A 23,371-nucleotide genomic window follows, 5' to 3' on the forward strand; every position below is an offset into this window, starting at 1 on the left:
CTCCATATCAAGAGATGGCCCCATAGGAAGATCAAGAGCTTGGCATCTCTCATTGAAAACATCAAGGTATTTTAATTGAACTTAACAGTATCTGGTAAAATTGTTTTGACCCATATGTTGTAAAATTGTTAAGGAATGAAAATTATATATTTTTTTGGATGAATAAAAATATATTACCAAAAGAGAGACCCCAGAAGGGGAAACAAGAAATGAGCAAAAAACTCCGCAAAACAAAACAACCCTTAATGGGTGAAGTTCCAAGAAGTTACAGTGTGTCTATTTCTAGAGTTATCCACAAATCTAAGAGGGACAGCTGACAGTCTGCTTTTAATGTCAAAGGAGATGGAGTCCCAAATCTGATGAAGGGATCTGGAGTTGGAAGTCCATCTTCTTAGGTTACGCTACCACCAGATGTGATGAACAGAAGCACTGAAAGCAAGTTTACCCACACGGTCGCAAAAAGATGACCCAGCAAAGGTCATATCAACCCAGATCCATTCCCGGTGGAAAGGAAGGATCCGACGATGAACCGGCCAACAACGAGCAAGAACCCCTGCCCAAATCCTTGAGGTGAAGGGGCAGTTGAAGAACAGGTGGTCCACATCTTTGAGACCATCCCAACAGAGGATACAGCAAGGGGATACAGGAATGTGTCTACTAATGAGAAAGCCTTGCATGGGGAGGCAGCAGTGAAGAGCACGCCATAGGGTGAAACTATGTCTGGAGAAGCAGCTTGGGAACCAAACAACCTTACGCCAAATAACAACTTCACCACTTGATCTTAAAAGATTCCAAGCACATTTCAAACTGAAGATACCTGAACGAGCAGCATTCCAAACGACCCTGTCACCTCTTCCAGAGGAGGACCTTTGGATAGTAGGGAGGGTTGACCAGATAAGATCCAATGAAGGAGAGGAGGGGGAAGAGGGATCCCAACAAGAATCCCGGATAATGCAAGAAACTAAAGCCATCCTGTCAGAGCCCAAACTGTAAATTGTTCTGTCCCCTACCAAATGGAGAAGAATACCTGCAGGGTGCCAGTTGTCCAACCAAAGCCGAGTAGAAGCGCCATCATCAATCAAAGAATTAATAGACCCAAGAGCATGGGGCCTAAACTTCACAATCTTTCTCCAAACACAAGAGACATAATGTGAAAAATTATATTGAATTTGCAGGAGTTGGGTTTGACAAGGGAATTCAAAGTAGAGATGTCGGAAGAACACAGAAGGCTAATGGTGAAACTACTAGAAGTGGAATTAACAGAGAATACAAAGATTGATTCAACCTAAGGAGGGGAGGTGATGGGGCAGGATTGCAGGAAGGGTATTTTGGGTATTACATGCACCCACGGTTATTTTTGGATTAAATTTTTTTCTCCTTGGCCACGTCACGACTTAACGTACGGACACTAACGGGCTGGGTCTAATTATAACAGATTATACACTATAGAGGAGGGGGGTGTAATAATTGAAAGTCAAGGGGAGGAAAGTTTAATTAGGGAAAAGTGCAGGGGAGGGGTCAGTAAATTTCTCTAAACTAAAACCTTGATCTTTTCAGTAAGACTTGATTGATTTATAATTTTATATGATGATATCCAAATAATTTTGTAATATTAAAAAAAAAAAAAAAAAGGCTTTATAGCTCCCCAAGTCCTTTATCCTCTTTGCTATTGTTCTTCTTGAGCACTAAGTCCCCAATTTTGAAACTTCAATCTTAAGACTTTCTTGTCATATGCCCATGTTATTCTTCTTGGATAATTCTGGCCATGGAAAATCGTGTTTATCTTCGATCATATTAAGCTATTCATATTATGGTCTCATCCATTCTGCTTCTTCAAGTTCATCTTACATCAAAACGCGCAGGGAGGGGGCTGATCTACTACCATAAATTCCTTCAGATAGTGACATAGGTCACAATTTTTTGGGGGCGTTTGTCTAGTTTCCTCTAAACCCCACCCCCCTCTCCCCCTTTTTCTTTTTCCTGTTCATCATGGCCTGAAATTGTTCAGTCTTCCAAATTGAGCAGAAATGTCCCCATGAAGATAACCATGCCATATTACCTGTCATCTTGGGAATAAAAACCTTGCATGCCTAACTCTTATGCAATTTTACATTGCAGTTTGGTTTAAAATGAGTCTCCCAGCATTATGATTGAGTTGTATTTTAAAATGGACGGTTGATGTATTTAGACATTGTGTTTTCTCTTATTCCTGTGCAATTTGAGCAGTGTTATTTAAGCTGACCTTAATCCTTTTGGATGGACTGGTCCGTATTCAGATAGAGGCAGAGCGAGGAAAGATTAGAAACGACCCAAAGTCAATTATGCCTGTAGCATTTGTTTCCTTCAAAACTCGCTGGGGTGCTGCTGTCTGTGCTCAAACTCAACAATCCAGAAACCCGACTATATGGTTGACTGAGTGGGCTCCAGAACCCCATGATGTTTATTGGCGCAATTTGGCCATCCCGTTTGTTTCACTCACAGTTAGGAGGCTGATTATTTCTGTTGCATTCTTCTTCCTTGCCTTCTTTTTTATGATCCCAATACTCTTTGTTCAGTCCATTGCAAATATCGAAGGAATCGAGAAAGCAGCTCCGTTCTTGACACCCATGCTTGAACAGACGTGAGTTCCACTTATGCTTCATTCTTAATTTATTACTTACACGGTTTTGCATTACAAAATATGGAATTAAGCGGTGCTTCTGAAATTCAAAATACTTATGAACATTACATTACATTAGTTTTGTACTGTATATATAGCATGTGATTGTACCATAAGGATTTGTTACCAATGTCTAGTCGTATATTTTCTGTAGCTACTAGAAAACCTTAATTTCTCACAGATAGTATTATGAATGCCTAATCAAACCCACCCCCAGAAAACAAAATTATATGTGAAATACTCAAAATTATTGTATTAGAAAGGAAGGTGATGAAGAGCCAGAAGAAGATACAAGATTGCACTGTGTGAGCCAAGTCCTTACAAGCAGAATAGACGCAAAGCACAGAATGTACAAAACCTGGCTAGAAAAAAGAAACCTGCTCTGCAATGTAAATCAATTAAGATTTGAAGTAAGCCACTCGATTTCTTGCAATTTTTTTCTAATTGAAGCCAGGAAGGTTTTTATTATATTAGTTTTTTGGAGTCATCAAAGACTGTTTTTTCTTCCCTTCTAAAGCATCAGATAGCCACAGGGAGTAGACTCCAAGGTCCAAAGAGCCTTTCAGGTTTGGGCCTTCACTTTTCCAGTTTTAAGAAGGACAAGTAAACTTGGACGACAGGCCCAAACCTTACCAAACATCTCCGTGATAAGATCGTTTTGTTATTGGGCTGCTTTCCTGTGTTGGATGAGAGATTTAATATGGAACTTGGTTAAATTTCCATCTTCTGTCCCTGTCCAACTTCTCCAATCAGACTTTGATGCTTCAATTTTAGGATCTCAAAATAGAGGCGGCATTTAGATTAGAGGTCGAATCTTCCAATGTTTTAGGTTGTGTAAGTCTCCATGTGCAGATAATATCTACATCCAGCAATTCAAAACATAGATCTTGGAGCATCTGCAACCAGGAATCCTGAATAGCTCAGATGTTTTGATTTTTGCAATCTCCTCCAGTCATCAAGAGAACTTAAAAGTGGTTCTCAATTTGTAGTTCTGTAAAGATTTGTTATCTTCAACCTGCTAGATTTTATTTCAGGATTTTAGTTTCTTATAAGTACAATCTAGAAAATTACATGTTACTTGCTTTATTGCTCAATGCTTTTACTAGTAATACATATTTACAGTAACCTATGCTTCATGCAGGAGATTCAGTTTCATTAAGTCGTTCATCCAAGGTTTTCTACCTGGGATCGCTTTAAAGGTTTTCCTCATTTTTCTGCCAACAATATTGATGATGATGTCAAAATTTGAAGGTTTTATATCCCTATCAGCTTTGGAGAGGAGATCTGCTACTTTGTATTATCTTTTCATATTTGTTAATTTATTTCTTGGGAGCATAATCACAGGAACTGCACTTCAACAATTAGATATTTTTATCCACCAGTCAGCAAATGAGTATGTTCGATTCACCAATGTCGCAATATTAGGTTTATTATTCATCTGTGTGATATTTACAACAAATCTTGCTATAGTTACAGTTAGAATTGGGGGGGGGGATTCCTTAAATTTAGTCTTTTCATTGGGTTTCTGACAGCATGAAAAGTATATTATAAATTGGTTTGAAAATCATCACTAGTTTGAGCTGCCTTGGTTCTCTATTCCTTCTTATCCCATATTGTCATACCTCTTATCACCTTGTCAGGATGATGTATGAAGGACTACAAGTTTTCATCAACCAACAATGGGTTGGCAAAACATATTTGTGAATACAAATACCAACACACCAATGAAGCTCTTTGAATCAGGAAAGATGCCTAGATGAGTGAATGAACAAAATACCTGGGGTGATATGGCACATACGGTCACCTAATGAGGGAATCCAATTGATGAGGCTAGAGGTAGGGAAAATCAGTAGAACGGGAAATAAAAAACATTAATACTAATGAAATGTTGAATATGATTGGATTAAAACTAGAAGAGCTAAAATATGCAAATCAATGGTCTGTATAGCTTCAGGCTAATTAGACGACTCAAGCAGTAGATGAAAATTAAGTCAAACACATAAGGAACAACAATTAGAGTTCAGCTTTACTACTTCCTCACATGGAGGTAACCCATCATGGATCACCCTATTTCTCACAATCCTTTAGAAAATTAAAGGTCTCAAATCCAGAAAAAGACATTTGATCAGTTGAAATGGTCTTTACATAATTCATTCGCTGCCATGACATTGGAAATCAAACAACCTGATTTTGTTAATGACTCTGACTACTTGTAACTCGGAGAAATGATTCTGAAAAAACCTACTATTTTCCTCCCAAAGATACCACAATATTGCCAGAAGAGGAGGAACCACTTTGGCAATCTCTTTTGAAACAAATCACCCATGGCACTTTCGTTAGTTTTCTTAATGTCTACACCTAATTTCCTCCCAATGACCTACATTTCAGAGGTTCTTTGGATTTCCAAAGCATTTTTTACAGAAAATCTTCTGTAAGTTTCTCTTGATCTTCAACTACAATTTGACATGCAACAATAAACAATCTTTTATCCATGTGGGCGACATCTATTAACATCCTGGGTAGGTGGATTTTTTTTAACTAAATGCACTCTTATTCTTTTCCCAGAAACCTCTTCTGGATGTAAGATTCCAACTAATCCCACCTGTTGGAACTAAACTACACTATGCCGCATATATGTTTCTATTATAATTTATAAGAGAGCTTAGTCTTGGAACAAAGTCTTAGATAGCACCTATCCCATCACAAATCCTCCCATAGTTGTAAACTTTAACCATTCCCTGCATCATGGTTCACCTGATTGAGATGTACAGGTTGTAGACAACTTATGCTCTTCCATTGGGCTCCTACTGTAACTCTATTCTCTATCCTTATATCCCAACCCTTTTGATCATATTAACCTCACAACATTTGTTAGTCTAGAAATGGACACCGTTGTCCATCTTAGGTCTGATATGGTGGTAATGTGATATACATGTGCAGTCCATCTCATTGAGTGGTAAACCATCACCACTGTCTCAAGCATTGCTCTGTACACACTTGGCAACCATTACCTGTTTCCCTAAGCTTGCAGTTTCAGGACTAAATATCCAGAGCCATGTCATGAGTACTTTAGTTTTACAGAGTGTACCCTAGAGCTCTATAGAATGGAGTTCTAGAGGGTGTAGAACCATGAAAGGGGTCTAGAGGTCACTAATCTCTATGCCCCTATCTTGATGATCGTGTGTTTAGGATTCTCTTCCTTGTATGATGAGTTCTTAGTTTGATGGAACATGCATCCTGTTGCATCTTCCAAGTTTTTGGCATTGGGGATTTTATCATTTTATGGACTGGTTCTTTGTCTCACTAGCATGCAAATTTGGACTCTCTTAACATGTTGCCATGTTCACCAGCACCATCACTACCACCACGGCCACCACTACCACCACCACTACCACCATGGCCGCCACCACCACCACCATCATCAGCAGCAGCAGCATCAGCATCAGCATGATCATCATCATCAACAGCAGCAACACCACCACCACCATCTCCATCGTCGCCTGCATCATCATCATCAAGATCATGTTGAGTTCCTCCATACGGATGACCTGACCTTGTCCTCCTAATTAAACCTTCGTCAGGGCTACTGACATCCTCTTCAACATTAGGATCTTGTTCTTGTGATGGTGCCTGTATTTCATCATCATCAAATTGTCGAATGATGTTCTCTATGATTGGATCAAGTGTAGTTGTCTGGCAATCCTCACTTAACTAATCCATCACCAATACCTTATCGGTACCCTCTATCCATGCTTTAACTGGATCTTCTTCGTCAAGTAGGTGGTTGATGTCGATTGGGTTGACATCTACTTCATCCTCTTCTCTTTCCAACTCTAAATATTTCAACTTCAACTTCATATTGTAATGGATATAGACTAACTTCTCCAACTTCGTATAACTGAGACGATTGCGGGGTTTGGTGTGTATCAACCCGAATGTACTCCAATTACGTTCGCAGCCACTAGAGGATGTCGTTAGGATAACACCTGAATTGCAATTGTTGTTAAGTGCGGAGCACTAGTAACCCCATAATTGAGCCACCACTCAGCTGCACAATAATAAATGAAATATTAAAAAATAAAAGTTTGAAACAAATTTTAAATAACATAATAAATTATTAAACCTAACTTACCTGGGCGTTGTATGCCCCTAGCATGGATAGTCATTCTATCAGCAAAATCAGGAGTTCTGTGATATATTCTTGGTCTCAATCTTTTTATACATTAATGTATTACTAACCTCTTCTATGGCAAGTGTGGCCTTGGCCACATCTGGCTCTAATATGTTGACAACTCTCTTTATGGCTTCTAATAGATCCGGTCTACACCCTATATTATTGGCGTATTAAACATCCGGATTCAAATAATATGTTGCACATGGTTTGTAATTGATGGTTAAAAACCTAAAATACTAATAAATAAATAGTAACTTAGTAAGTAATTAAAATGAAACCAAAGCCATCTACATAAGGTTGAGTTATAAGATTACCTGCTCGATGAACATCTTGAACCAGCATCTTTTCCCATCGCTCGTTTATAATTTTCAAATACTTATTGTTTGATGTTAGGCTATTCTCATGTATCTTCTTCTTAACTAATTTCATAGCCTCTATCATCTTACCCATGATCCGCTCCTTATCCCCATCAACCTCTCGAAGAAGACAAAAGAGTGGCATCATAATATTATCAAGTCGGCGCATCATGTCCCAAAACCTTGAGAAGGTAACAAAATCTTGAATATATCTCCCAATTTCAGACCTTCCATAACTGCTAGTCAACCAGTCAGAAGAGGTGAACATTTTAAGCACCCCATCCTTTTGGGGAAGGAGGCTATCAAATGCTATATAATTTGTTGCGAATCTTATGGTTGCAGGCCTCACTAAATCCCCTTTTGTGTGCCTCCTCATCAATGCCAAAACCCAACTGTGATTATAAATAAAATTGGTGATCTTCCTAGTATTAGCAACCACCCGTTGGACCTTTGGGAATTCTCCTATGTCCTTGAACATCAGATCTATACAATGAGCTGCACATGGTGTCCAAAATAGATGCTTCCTCTTCAACATAAGCAATTGACCGGCCTTTTTGAAATTTGCTGCATTGTTAGTTACTACTTGAATAACATTATGTTCTCCTACCTCTTCCACAACTTCATCCATTAACTTATACAAGTAATGGGCATCTTTGATTTCACTAGATACATTGATTGACTTGTGGAAGATCGTCCGACCCTCACAATATACAAGGAAATTGATGATGGATAATCTTGTCGGCCCACTCCACCCATCACACATGATGGTCACTCCATATAAAGGCCACTTCTCCTTGAACCTCTCGATATACGCATGCACCTTCTGCAAAATATCATCCATGTAAGGCCCAGCAATCTCATAAGGTGTGAGTGGGGATCTTTGGCCTTGTGTGGTGGAATCATGGAACTATGGAACCATCTGGAGATTGCTTTACCTATCCTTTTACTCAATGTTTTAGGCTGAAAAGCTTTCTTCAATCCTCTGTTGGCCATCATCTCTCGGTCTGTAAACATTAGGATCCATATCTCGGATATCTTTCTCTTACCCTTACCACTCTTAGTAAACCGGTCAAACATTTCCTTGACATTGGTTGCTCTACTAAGGCCAACAGGCTCTTTACCCTTACCTACATATGGACGACATGAGGAGCCAACACCAACTTCTTCAGGGCCCTGATGTTGGGGTCGAGCTGATTGACTTCTAATCAATTGCTCAGCTCTCCACTGTTTCTCTCTTGCTTCATGTCTTGACTGTCGCATTGCCCATGCCAACTCTGGGTCCTCCTCCGCTTCCATATTTGATCCTTCATAATCTTCGAAATCTTCCATCAAATTTTCTACCAAAACATCCTCATCCTCCTGTACTTGAGTGGATTTCTTTTTCGCATCTCTAAGGTGTTGTTGCATTGCCTTGCTTAACTCTACAAGTCACTTTGTACACTTGGCAACATTTCCATATCCTCCTGCCATGTGTTGTTTTTGCCGAGTTACCCCACCTCAAAGATGCTGAGTGTTAGAGAAGTTGCACATTGTATGCAATCTGTTGTTTATTTTGATACAATAAGACCACTCAATGTCTTGTTGTCGCTGCATCGTCCTAAACACCAAAGATAAGTAGAATAGTACATAACTACATAAGTATTCAGTATATTAAAATCCAAACATCAATAACGTATACAAGTATATGTCTATATGATGCATTCCATGCATTGCATGTACTTAGCAAAGTATATTAAACAAACTTTAATCATTTTTTATTATTTTCCACAATTAGTTTCAAATTATTTCATTTTTTAGAATTAGAAATTAAAAAATGACATAATATAGTACATTATGATACAAATAATATCAATCCAAGTCTTGTCATGCATTTCCAGAAACAGCTAACAAAAAGTACAGATTATAAAGTAAAAATATAATCTTCATTCAAGATGATAGATCTGTATATAATGTGGTACATTTATTATACACATAAGCATAGGTTCTAGTTTTTTGAAGAAATTAAAAAAAAAAATCATTTTTAGAAGCCATTTTCGTTTTTGGGTGAAAAATTGTAGACTTGAGCTCAAATATTTGCAAATGTATACAAAGCATACGTCTAATAGTTAGTTGAACATATTCTCCTTAAATCATAGCAAAAAAAAAAAAGAACTAAAATGCAAGATTTAAAACAAAAGATCAAGTTTTTTGAAAAAAAAAACCTACCTTTCCCTTCAAGAACTCCTTCAATCTTCGATTTTTTGTTGTGGGATGGTGCAAATGAGGAACTTCCTTCTCTATTAGAATCATTTTTCACTATGGAATGGAAGCCCTCAAGAGGTTTGGGTGAAAAAGGGCTTAAAATCCACTTTTTTGGGTTTTCTCCTTGGCTGGAACAAGCTTTTTCCGCCTGTAGGTGCTCTCTGTTCGTGTTTAGTGAAAAATGTGCTTCAAGTGAATGTGTATCGATACATATCGATACGTATCAAGACATTTAAAACCCCCAAAAAACTGTACATTTAGTACGTATCGAGTATATCAATACGTATCGATCGTATCATATCGTATCGTATTGTATCGACACGTATCAGTCGATACACATCAATACACTCGATACAATATATATATATAGTAAAAAGAGACGTATTGGTCAGTATTGTATCGATACCGATCGATACCGATACATATCAGCCGATACGATACGGATCGATACTTTAACCCTGCCCCTACCCATCGCTCGGGAATGGCTGTGGTTGGATATGACTTTTTCTGGTAGATCTATCAGTGATACTATTGCTAAGCGTGTGTTCGGGGCTGCTATTTCTCACATTTGGATGGAGCGGAATCTCAGAAGATGGACCTCCAACTCTTGTTCATTCGACTTGATCAGCTCCAAACTTAATGTGCTCCCTCATAGTTCCCATTTTTATTCCCCAAGGAACAGGCACATTGTTGTATCCTGGGGATTAGATGTTTCTCCTTTTCAGTCTCCAAGCCCTTTCTAGAGCTTGAGATTTGTATAGCTCTCCCCCCCCCCCTTTTCCCCTGTATATTCCCCCCTCCCCCTTCTCCCTTCTCTCCCCTTTGGGGTTTTGGTAATGAATTTTTTATTTACAAAAAAAATATATATATAACTGATCTTTGAGAATATTTTCAACCATGGAAGGCCTCATTTGTCCTATTCACATAAATTGTTTTATATCATGATTGTGAAATTATTGGCAACCCTAATATCATATGTAGCTCATATTTCGTCCTACCTGATCAAGTGATCATAATGTATGGAATACTTGACTTTCTTTAATATTTAAGAATTCACGAATATAGCTTTTACAATTCAGGTTCTATGTAGCATCATCTAATATATTTTTATTTAAATGTTAATTGTTTGCTCCATCTAAATTTTTGGCTATGAAGTATACTGTTGCTTTAGCTTTAGATACCAAGTATGAACAAAGTTTGTTAATTAGTGCAGAATTCCTATAACAATTGGTGTATCAATTCCAATGAAAGCAACTTTCTTCATTACCTACATTATGGTTGATGGTTGGGCTGGAATTGCGACAGAAATTCTGAGGTTAAAACCATTGATAATCTTTCAATTGAAGAATTTCTTCTTGGTGAAGACTGAAAAGGATCGAGAAGAGGCAATGGATCCAGGAAGTCTTGGTTTTAATACAGGCGAACCTCAAATACAATTCTACTTCTTACTTGGCCTCGTCTATGCTGTGGTCACACCCATTCTTCTTCCTTTCATAATAGTATTCTTTGGCCTGGCATATGTCGTCTTCCGTCATCAGGTAATAATTTACATTGGTATGAATAGTTTTGTGGGTTCTCTGTTGTTATATTCTTATATCTGAATTTCGAAGTGTGGCTCTTCACTTTTTGAGTGTTGAAAAGTGTTAACAGAACAATTAGAGACGTAATGCTTGAATGATCTTATGATCACCCCAAGCTTCTTATTTATAATTGAAGAATAAATTACATAGGACATAAATATCCCTACTATAGTCAACTCTATTAAGTGAGTCGGCTACAAATAAAAATAAACCCCAAAAGACCAGAATACCCCCACGGTATTCCCACGGTATTCTGGTGTACATAATTCAACACTCCCCCTCAAGTTGGAGCCTAGATGTCAAACATGCCCAACTTGACTAGAATAGGATGAAACAATCAGAAAGTCAATCCCTTAGTGAAGATATCAGCTAGCTGATCACCAGATTTCACAAACGGAACACAAACCAGTCCTTAACCAGTCCTTCTAACTTCTCCTTGACAAAATGCCCATCAACCCAACATGTTTGGTACAATCATGCTGTACCGGATAATGAGCAATGTTGATTGCTGCCTTCTTGTTACAATACAGCATCATAAGAAGACGAACACGAACACCAAGGGTTTGTAGTAGACCCTTTTTTTTTTTTGTTACCCCAAACTTATCTGGCACCTGGGCCAGCCCCTAGCTTTTATTCATATCCAATAAAATAATCAAAGAAAACAAGAGGGGGACATACCACCTTACCTCAGCCCAAAGCTAACAGCACTCACAGCCCTCAAAAGGGGAAATTCCACTCCCTATACAAGAAAAAACCTGCACATTAAAATCTAAAGAATGGCATTCCTGCCTTGTCCTCTCTAATAATACCTGGGAAGCTCCCACCCGGCAAACTACCCTGGTGGTACGTGACCGAGAAACCCAAATCACAAGCGTGCTTAGCCAGCCAGTCCACTGCTCTGTTGCTTTCGCGAAACGCAAAGGCCACATGAGCATGAGTCGTGGAGATCACCTCCAAAGCTTCGTTGAACCAGTACCAACCCTTCCATAATATGCACTTCTTTTGTGTGACCATTCTAACTGTGTTGGCAGAATCAGAGTTAACCACCACCTCCATCAACTGGAGGTCCTGGCACAGCCGCAATCCATCTCTCAGGGCTCTGAGCTCTGCTAATGAGTTAGTGCAGTCTCCATAAAAATTAGCAAAGGCTGCCAGCACCACTCCATTCCTGTCCCTAATGACCCCTCCTCCTCCACCACGACCGGGGTTTCCTTTGCAAGCGCTATCCACATTCAGTTTAACAGATCGAAAGGGGGGGCACCAGTAGATGGGACGGGGGCATTTCAGCTTAATTGGGGGGGTCCAAAATACCGAACCATTGTAGAATCGTCCCTAGCGGATCCCTGCCAACCTATCTTGGAGGGCAGGCTCACCTCTTTGACCCAGCTTCTAACCCGCTCAATAAAAAAAACCCTTGAGCCATAACAACTCACAAATACTTTGTGCCATAGCACGGAATTCTGCTTCAGTACTAGAACGAGTGACCACATTCTGGTTCTTGCTGCACCAGGTGACAAGATTCCCACCTACAAAGGTACAGTACCTAGAGATAGACTTTTTGTCAGGAGAGCCAGCCTAATCAGCATCTGTATATGCCTCTATCTGCAAGTGATCATGAGGAGACAGAAGAATCCCTTTCCCTGGAGCTGACTTCAAGTAACGAAGTGTTAACAGAACAGAATTGAGTGAATGCTTGAATGATCTGAATGGTCAGTCAAGTGCTTTTATTTCTAATAAATAGAAAGATTACAAAAGGATAGATTTGTCCCTACTCTGGAAGACTCTATTAGAAAGTCGGCCGTACGTAAAAGAAACCTCAAAAACACGGAATACCCCCACGGTATTCTGGTAATACATTATTCAACATTCCCCCTCAAGTTGGAGCATAAATGTCAAACATGCCCAACTTGACTAAAGCAGGATGGAATAACTTTCCAAATAATCCCTTGGTGGACATATCAGCAGACTTCATAAAGGGAGCACAAATCAGTCCATCTTCCAACTTCTCCTTGATAAAATGCCTATCCACCTCAACATGCTTGGTACGATCATGTTATACTGGATTAAGTAATTGTCGATTGCAGCATTGTTGTCACAATACAACATCATAGAGAGACGAACAGGAACACCAAGGTCTTGTAATAAACCCTTGAGCCATAACAACTCACAAATACGCTGTGCCGTAGCACGAAATTCTGCTTCAGCACTAGAATGAGCTACCACATTCTGCTTCTTACTGCGCCAAGTGACAAGATTGCCACCTATAAAGTGCAGTACCTAGCCCAATCAGCATTAGTATAGGCCTCTATCTGAAGGTGATCATGAGGAGACAGGAGAATGCCTTTACCTGCAGCTGACTTCAAATAGTGAAGAATACGAAGAATAGCCTCCATATGGGAAGAGTAGGGATCACACATGAACTGACTGACAATCTCATTGCTATAGCAATGTTTGGACGTGTATGTGAGAGATAAATTAGTTTCCCTACTAACCTTTGGTACCGGCCTTTATCAACAGATTCACCTCCTTTTCTTTAAGACGAACATTAGCATCCACCGGAGTATCTAAAGAGTAACATCATAATAAACCAATTTCCGTCAATAAGTCTAGGATATACTTCCTTTGGGAGAGAAAGATGCCTTCAAAAGACCTAGCAACTTCAATTCCAAGGAAGTATCTTAATTTATCCACCCTTTTTATAAAGAGAGTGTGATCAGCATTACTCTGTTTATAGCCTACAGAGATCATAGCCTTGTGAAACCTGTCAAACCACACTCAAGGTGACTACTTCAGCCCATAAAGTGCACGCTTCAATTTACACACTTTGCCTTGGGTTTTGTCACAAGAGAACCCCGGTGGAATATCCATATATACCTCCTCATCAAGCTCTCCATTGAGAAACACATTCTTCACATCCAGCTGTTTTAAATCCCATCTAAGATTGACAATACTAGATAACATCATAACAAAACTCAGACAATATTCAGCTTTGCAACAGGTGCAAAGGGCTCCTGATAATCAATCCCATATGTTTGAGTGAACCACTTTGCCACGAGTCGTGCCTTATATCTATCCACAGTCCCATCCAGCTTATGGTTCACCACAAACACCCACTTACATCCAACTGGTCTTTTCCTTGGTGGAAGAGCCACCAGCTCCCATGTGTCATTTTTCTTTAAGGCTTTCATTTCTTCCATCATTGTTGACTTCCACTTTCAATCTGTTAAAGCTTCTTGCTAATTCTAAGGAATATGAACAAAAGAAATAGAAGAAACAAATGCACGAAAAAATGAAGAAAGAGAGTCATAAGAGACAACATGAGATATGGGATGCTGACTACAAGCCCTAGTACCTTTGCGAAGAGCAATAGGTAACTCAGGAGAAGGGGTCTTACCAGATGGAGAAGTAGGCTCTGGATTCAAGGTTGGTAATTGGATGGGGGTACTGGTGTTGCAGTGGATTGAAGCTGCTTGCTTCTGGTACGGCTTTTCTGATAGACTTTAAGATTAGAATCATCAATTCTCCTCTGAAACTCACCAATGGTTTTTTGAACTGAAGTGAGCTCTCCCTGAATGAGAACTTCATCATCACCATTATCCATAGTCTCCCCTTGTATAGGATCCCCTTCACCCGAGACAAAGAGAGGGACAATAATAGAGGCAGCAGTAGGTGGAGCAGGAGGATCAGGGGTAGACACAGGTTGGGAATACTGAAGAGGAGCCTCAAGAGTCAACACTTCTTCAATAAGATTCTCCCCCTGAAGAGGTGGTGATGAATAATAGGAAAGGGCCTCATGGAAAATAACATCCATACTCGCCAAAGTACGTCTAGTGAGAGGATAATAACACTTGTATCCTTTATGGGTTGTAGAGTAACCCAAAAATATGCAACGGAGCCCGCATAGCTCAAGTTTACCAAGGGATCAAGTATCCCTAGCATAACGGACAATGCCAAAGACCTTAGAGAGAACTACAAAGGAGGAGCCATGTAAAAGTTCAGCTGCGGTACGAGCAAGGTTTAAAATCTCGTCTCGTCTCACCATTTCGGGCTGGTCGAGATTTCCGAACTATACCAAAATTTTGCCGAACTATAGTATTTGTTCTGCCATATTTCGGCACTCCATCTCGGTGGGTTTTTTGCCATATTAAGGCCTGATACTTCATGTACACCCTTATTTAAGCTTAATAAACACATTTAAACCTTCATATTGCAAAAAAATGAACTCAAAGTGGTGTTTTGGGTTTGTACCCTTGATTGACATTATATGGTCAGACCCTGATGTATAAATAGTTAAATACACATTGTTTAACGAAATATACCGAAATTTACCAAAATATTCTGAAATTTGAACATTTTTTCATTTCGGAAACCCATCTCGTCTCAGTAGTATCGAAATTACCGAAATATACCAAAATTTAAGCAATATTTCGTGAAATTTTGAACCATGGGTACGAGAGTCAAGGACCCGAGTACGCATCGTATTAATTAGGTAAGCTGCAGTGAGGACAGCATCTCCCCAATATTGGACAGGAACATGACGGGCAAACATAAGGGCATCGACACTTCTAATAAGTGGCGATTTTTTCTTTTTGCCATTCCATTCTGGGCTGGTGTATCAACATAACTGGTCTGGTGAATAATCCCATGGGTAGCTAGGTATTTTTGGAACTGACCTTCCATTTATTCTTTTCCATTGTCACTCAAGATTTTGAGGGTGGCATTAAAATGGGTCTAAACCAATTTATAAAAATGCTGAATACACGAAAAACTTCATTTTACTGTGCATCATATATACCTGTATTCCTAGAGTGATAATCAATAAAGGAAACAAAAACGATGGCTAGAAAGAGAAGGCTTATGACTAGGATCCCACACATCAATATAAACCAGATTAAAAGGAGGAAGACTTCTTTTATTAGAAATTGAATAAGTTGAACGAACCTGTTTGGCCAGAACACAAGCCTCACAAAATACCTGAACGGGCAAAATTGGAACCTGATGGTGTGGAAGAATTGGCAGGAGTCGATGTAGTAGATGCAGCGGAAGCCTTTAACATACGACAAAAAGCTTGTAGTTCTTCCTAGGAGAGACCAAGGTCAGAAGTGGGAGCAGTGGTAACAGCTTCAGTATGATTAGCCTTGTTTTTAGATTTTCCACGACCACTTTTAGCCTCAAAATCGGCAGGTTTTCCATGGAGTTTCCAGCAGGTGGCTTTGGTATGATAGGGTTTGTTGCAATGTTCACATTTCACGACCTCCTTGGTGGAATCAACAGCAATGCAGGGAGACCTATTAGATAACATAGAACCAGATCCGGTTTGGAGGGCAGATCTCTCAGTAGGGGAATGTAACTGTTGGAATATGTAATCCAAAATACTGTGGGGGTATTCTGGTCATTTAGGGGAATTAGAATTCCTATGTTATTAAGTTTAAGTCACTGCTCCTATAGAGACAGTTAGTTAGGAGTAATTATGTCTACAGTCGGCTATGTGGATTTTAGTCCCACATCACCTATTTCTGTCCCTTTGTATTGTCCCCTCTATTATAAATAGAGGGGCTTACCTATCAATGAACATAAATTATTTCATTCTCTCATTCTCTCTTTCTAACTCACGATTCAACCAACATGGTATCAGAGCAGGTCCGATCTAGGTTAGAAAAAGAGGAAAAAACCCTACTCCTCCTCAATCAACTTCTCCCTTCTTCTCCCTTTCTCAGTTTCTCCTTCTTCTGGTTTTCTTCTTCTCATCCTTGTAAGGGGACAGCACTAATGAGGTAAATAAAGTATCCAATGATTTAGTTGCTGCCCTCCTCCCTTCTATCTATTTTTTTCAATTAAAATTTTGCTGGAACCATCTTTGCGAATTGGAGCTTTCCAGAATTTTTTGGAGATCAACTTCCTATCACTATTGAAGGCTGACCTTCCACCATTGGAGCTCCGTTTGCTCTCTTTTCCAGCACCTTCCGACCCTATTTAAATGTCATCCTTCCCTTTTTTTTCTATTTCTCCATCATTCATTAACCTTTCCAGCGCTACCCTAATCGATCTCAACTTGTCAGGGTTTTTCAAAACCCTGACTCCAAACCCTGACTCCAATCGATTTTAGGGTTTCCCTTTTCGGATGCAGCTGATTATTTAGGGGTGATTCCCTACTACTACAAACCCTACTCGACCTAAGTTTGGACCCTTTTGATGGCTGGATTTGTTTCTATAGCAAAACTTTCTTAACCTACTACTTTCTTAACTAGCTAATTTGGTTACCTGCTAAAACCCTGACTCCAATCGAAATTAGGGTTACAGGTTTTAGCTTTTGCTGATTTTTGGAGGGCTGATTACTTCCATTACTAGGACAACTCGACCTCAATCTTGCTCCTATCCAAGTTTTCTAGAAGACCCCTACCCAAATCGATCTCTACTTTCAGGGTTTTACAAAACCCTGACACATCGATTTTTGGGTTAGGGTTGTTTGCTGCTGTTGTAATTTTTTTGGAGGTGTTTCTACCATCAAGAGAGGCTATCTACTTCAATTATTCATGGCTTGAAGAAGTATTTTACCTAAGATAGCTGCTACCCTAGTTTTTCTGCACTTTTGGGTGTTTCTCCCTCTTGAAGATCAAGTCTCAAACTACAAGAGATTGGTTGTTCGTATTGGAGATCCATTCAAGCAGCTGAGGACAGCATCTATTACTTGAAATCATCACACTTTGACAAGTCATCATCAGTATTTTGAAGCCCCCTACCCTCCAATCGATCTCAAGTTTCTGGGTTTTTTACAAAACCCTGACTATAATCGATCTAAGGGTTAGGGCAGTCCTCTCTTGCTGATTTTTTTAGGAGTGTTTTATCACCATCAGAGGAGTATTCAACCCAAATTTCAGCATCATTCTTGGAGTTTTTTTTAAAAGAAGATCAGGTTCACACTTATGGCTCGATTTTTTCAACTATCAACCTATTTTTTTGGTTCCTATGTGGCTAGCTGCTTCAACTACCTATGGATCTATTGGATTATTTATCTTAAATTTACTGGTTCTATGGAGCTTACCTGCTTACCTTGCTGGTTCTATTGATTAGCTTCTGTAAGCATGACTAGTTGACATGTTACTGCTACCTTTATGAGGACTACTGCTGCCCTATTATTGAGACTGAGTATCTTACTATTGGAGATTGAATTTCTTTCATTATTGAAGACTCGAATCTACTACCCTGGAGATCAGCTTATTTGGGATTACAACAGTGTGTTCCATGGTTATTGGTTGCAACTACGAACCTAATCAGTTATGTGAAGCTTTTCTGGTTCATATCCGGCTTACTTAGGAGCTTGATCCTAGCATTGTTCCCTAATTCAGATCTGATCCAAGTTTTTTGTTGAAGCTTCTTACATCAATTGCTGTCCAGATATCTTTGTCAGTCCTATTTTGCATGTGGGAGTTTATAAATTGGAGTTTTGCACACTTTTTCTTCCTTGTTTGAAGATTGATCAAGCCTTGAAGATTGGAGTCTTTCCTTACTTCAAATCAGATCTATTTACTTATCAGATCTGAATATTGGAGTTAGGTGTTTCTCCCCTGCAAGAGTTTCCATCTAAGGAGTTTGTTTGATCGTTTGAAAATGGTTGACAATTTATATGTTGCATTGTTTTTCTCCGTGATTCATTATCCCACTACTTTTTTTCACTTCACCACCTCCCATACCATACCTTTGGCATATACCCATAACCACTTTGGAAGTTTATGGTATTCTCTAAATTGTCATTTCTTCCTTATCCATTACCCTTGGCACCTTTTTGGAAAATTTTGGAATATTGTATTTTTGCACTATTTCTTACATAATCTCCATTATCTGTCCACGTGTACTACTACACGTGAGGGGGGGATTATGTACAATACACTTGCAGCCATTGCAGAAAGCAGAACTTGTAGGAACATTGGTGCAAAGTATTGAGATCAGTCTTCTCCACCATTGCTATTGGGTATCCTTCATTATTGGGTTAAGTTGGCAGTAAGGGGGAGATGAAGAGTATTGAAGATGTTTGGTTATTACCTTCCTATATGAGGTTCTACAGTTGGGTTGATCATTTGCTGCCTGATTTATTTGTTTCTGCTGCTTGCTACCCTAGTTACTTATCTTCAAGATTATCAGTCAGAGATTCATCACTGGACAGTTGTTGAAGATTGGTGAAAGTTTGCTGATCAAGGCTGCCCAGGTTTTGGAGATCAATTATTTCCAATTCTTGAAGGTTTATTTGGGAGCTGCATTCATATGTCAAGCTGGATTCTGCTGCAACTTAGTTTCTTCCCATTTTGTTCAAGTTAGGCATTAGTACCTTATATGCGCCAACTTGAGGGGTGAGAGTTAGCATTATTATGGAGTTCTTTTTTTATTTAGTTCAAGCTGGATTTTCCTTCTTCTTTTATTTGTATAATCCAGCTTGAGGGGGAGTGTTGGAATATGTAATCCAAAATATGGTGGGGGTATTCTGGTCCTTTTGGGGTAGTTTAATTCTTATGTTATTAGGTTTAAGTCACTGCTCTTATAGAGATAGTTAGTTAGGGGTAATTATGTCTACAGTCGGCTATGTGGGTTTTAGTCCCACATCACCTATTTCAGTCCCTTTGTATTTTCCTCTCTATTATAAATAGAGGGGCTTACCTATCAATGAACATAAATTATTCCATTCTCTCTTTCTAATTCACGATTCAACCAACAGTAACATAGCAACTTGGCGGCTCTCTTCAGTATGAACCCAGGCATGGAACTACTCCAGGGTGGTGGAAAAGGAGACCTGCTAAGTACTTGAACACGGATCTGATCATATTCAACATTCAAACCAGCAACAAAGTCATACACCTGTATTTTATCCACATGCTTGCGATAGGCAGCAATGTTGGTTGCATTGGTAGGCTGATAATCAGAATAATGGTCCAGTTGTTGCCATAAACTCCTAAGGGCAGCATAGTACTGTGAGATGTTTAAGTCCTTCCGTATAGTGTCATGAAGCTTCTTACGTATTTCATATATCTGAGCATCATTCCCCACCTGTCCGTAGGTTTCCTTTACAGTAGTCCATAGTTGAGTGGCTGTATCAAGTAATAAATAGCCACTAGAAAGCTTCGGTTGCATGGAGTGCAGCAAAAAAAACCCACCGATCCTGAAGAGGACATCATCAACTGGCTTCTCAGTAGTTCCAATGAGATGTCCAGTAAGACCACGACCAGCAATAGTCAAATATGTATATTTGGGCCACATCAGGTAATTAGTTACCATTGAGTTTAATGGCAGCCGCGAAAGGGAGATAGTGTTGGCAGAATCGTGGGTTAGAAAGAGAGAAGGAGAGAAAATAATAGCTTAGAAGTAAGTGAAATTACAAAGAGACAAAACTAGGCGATGTGGGACTAAAACCCACATAGCCGACACAAACTTAATAATATAAGAAGAAGAAAACTACCCCAAAAAGACCATAATACCCCCACGGTATTCTGGAGTACATATTCCAACATAGTCATTCCTTGTCTGTCCTTCAACTCCGGAGGTAGCAGTTGTAAGATCAGACATTATCACACAATCTAATCACCAAAATATCCAGTAGCAGATTGGTGCAGGTAGAAAACACCAAAATTCAGATCGATATATAGGAAAAATCGACTTTGAAACAGGTGGAAAATCAATATCTTCAAAAATATTCAATGAAACAGGCTGAAATTAAGGTTGAGTACTCCTTTAAGAAAGATACAACTTCCCTAAAAAAATCAGCTTCTTCTAACAAGTGCACCCCCAAAATCGATGTGTCAGGTTTTGTAAAACCCTGACAGCTGAGATTGATATGGGGAAAAAAAGTTTTGTTGGTGATGAAAAAAGAAGATGGATGTTGTCCCCAGTGCCTGATATGGATCTTCATCAAGGGAAGACTCGGTCTCCAATAGAAGAACTTTGATCTCCAAAAAAAATGAAGACTCCAATAATCGTAGAAGGGAAACAGCAGCTATCTATCCAAAAAAAGCTTCTAAATCATGGAGGTAAGGTGGAGGGCAGCAACTAGATCAATTGATCACCTCATTAGTGCTGTCCTTTGAGAAGGGTGAGAACCAAGGGAAGGAAGGAGAGAGAGACGATGGAAGAGGTCGGCTGCTCTATAACCTAGATCAGAATTTTTGGCTCTGATACCATGTTAATAGAACAATTAGAGATGTAATGCTTGAATGATCTTATGATCACCCCAAGCCTTTTATTTATAATTGAAGAATAAATTACATAGGACATAAAAATCCCTACTATAGCAGACATTTGTAATGCCCTTCCTGTTATTATTAGAATTTAGAAGACCTGTCAGTTCGGGAGATCTGACCACTTGGACTCCTATTTCTTCAGGCATTTTCAGCTCCAAATCTGCTTGGAACCTCATAAGATCCAGCGGTCCTATTGCTGCATGGCACAAGATTGTCTGGTTCAAAGGGCACATCCCTTGGCATAGCTTCTGTGTTTGGCGCGCTCTTACAAACTGCCTCCCAACTCAGTCCTTTATCTTTCATCGGTAAATCAATGTCTCTCCTTCCTGCTGCTGTCTTTGTTGGAATGGCATTGAATCTGTAGAGCACCTATTTTTTGACTGCCCATTCTCTTCTGCTATTTGGTATGAGGTTCTTCGCAAATGTTGGCCTAGAAGAAGAAGAATTCTCCCTTTTCAAAGAGAATGGGTGTGGATTGACATGACCTTCGGGGGCAATTCCCTTTGTGACAGAATTGGAAAGCTTGCTTTTGGAGCTACTATTTCTCATATTTGGATGGAGCGCAACATTAGGAGATGGACTTCCAACTCTAGATCCTACAGGCAGATTTGGGACTCCATCTTCTTTGGAGTCAGCACTAAATCCCATCCCCCCTCTTCCTCTTCTTCTTGTGTTTCTTCCCTTAGGAACAGGCATATTATAGCCTCCTGGGGACTCTCCTCTTCTATGTTATCCCCCATTAGTTGGGCCTGCGTGCCCTTTGTTTTGTTGGTTGTTTTTTCTCCTCTCCTCCCCTGTATTCTGGGGTCTCCCTGTATTTTTTCTCTTTGGTAATGAATTTTTATTCACCCAAAAAAAAAAAAAAAACCCAAAAGACCAGAATACCCTCACGGTATTCTGGTGTACATAATTCAACAGAAAGTTTAACTTTTTTTTTTATGGGGGGGGGGGGCGAGGGAGGTTCATAAGCAGTATTTCTGTTTGCTTTCATTCTGTTCCCTTAATCATGGCTCTCTCTATATTCTGTGTTGGCAGTTGGCACTGAACAATTTCAATAAATTTATGATGGTGATGATATTTCATTGTTGTTAATGATTATCAACTCTCTTGTGTGTAATGACACCTACCATCTGATGTTCAGAAGAAAAGAGAACTTTTTCTTAAAAAAATATTGTTGCACATTGTCAAGTCCTTTTCCTAATTGATGTAATTATTTGATACTGCAGATCATTAACGTCTACAATCAAAAATATGAGAGCGCTGCAGCATTCTGGCCTGATGTCCATGGACGTATTATTGCTGCGTTGATCGTCTCACAGCTGCTTCTGATGGGATTGTTGAGTACAAAGCAAGCGGCTCAATCAACACCCTTTCTCATTGCACTTCCAGTTCTAACAATATGGTTCCATATATTCTGCAAAGGTCGTTATGCACCTGCATTTACAGCATACCCATTACAGGTTTGTTGGAAGTCGCAGTATGAACACTTTTACTTATTCATTGGATTTCTGCATGAATACTCATGAAAATTTATGCTGTTTGGTTAATATTTTCTATATTGTAATTGTTCTTGTCAATTAAGAATGCTATTTATTACATGGGAAAATAATGTATACAGTTCTGGTAGTACACACCATCTCACTCTCCTAACTAGCACTCTCTCTCCTCCCTATATACAATTCCTGAGGCACTCCCTCCTGTGTGCTCATTGGCTTGGCGTGGGAAATGTCAATACGCACAGGCGTCATCTTGATCCCTACCCCTTATTACATATAATAATCTGCAATCTTAGTCATCTTTTTTCCCTATGTGTTGCTTTCACCATCTTCGTACTTTATGTTCTGGAGTCACTGTTGTGTCTTGTGGCGTATACACAGTGCAACTTGATTTGGGAGACAGCAAAATTAAACTATAAAATTGTTAGGAGATCTTAGTGTTGTTATGAGACTGCTGCTTTTTCTTTCCTGGGACTCAATAATAGTTACACTCTTATTATGTTTCCTTAACTAAAGAAATAGATCAATAAGGAAGCAAGCTATAATTTTGAAAGGAAACTAGGCATGAATTAGGCTTATTTTCGCATCATTCTGTTAAACTTGGCATTTTTCTTGCTTGTTAAATCCTATTCTCTTTCTTGC

The 23,371-nt window shown here is 39.3% G+C and overlaps 1 protein-coding gene across 1 annotated transcript in view; it reads left to right on the top strand.

Moving 5' to 3' along the window:
• LOC122640277 (calcium permeable stress-gated cation channel 1-like) overlaps positions 1–23,371 on the top strand; it is a 55,664-nt gene that overhangs the window by 31,758 nt on the left and 535 nt on the right. The window contains exons 8-11 of the mRNA XM_043833426.1: positions 2,277–2,620; positions 3,801–4,052; positions 10,644–10,968; positions 22,460–22,693. Coding sequence (XP_043689361.1) covers positions 2,277–2,620; positions 3,801–4,052; positions 10,644–10,968; positions 22,460–22,693 — 1,155 coding nt within the window. The remainder of the gene's footprint in view (positions 1–2,276; positions 2,621–3,800; positions 4,053–10,643; positions 10,969–22,459; positions 22,694–23,371) is intronic.

This window comes from Telopea speciosissima, chromosome 9 (genome assembly GCF_018873765.1).
Source record: "Telopea speciosissima isolate NSW1024214 ecotype Mountain lineage chromosome 9, Tspe_v1, whole genome shotgun sequence".
NCBI lineage: Eukaryota > Viridiplantae > Streptophyta > Magnoliopsida > Proteales > Proteaceae > Telopea > Telopea speciosissima.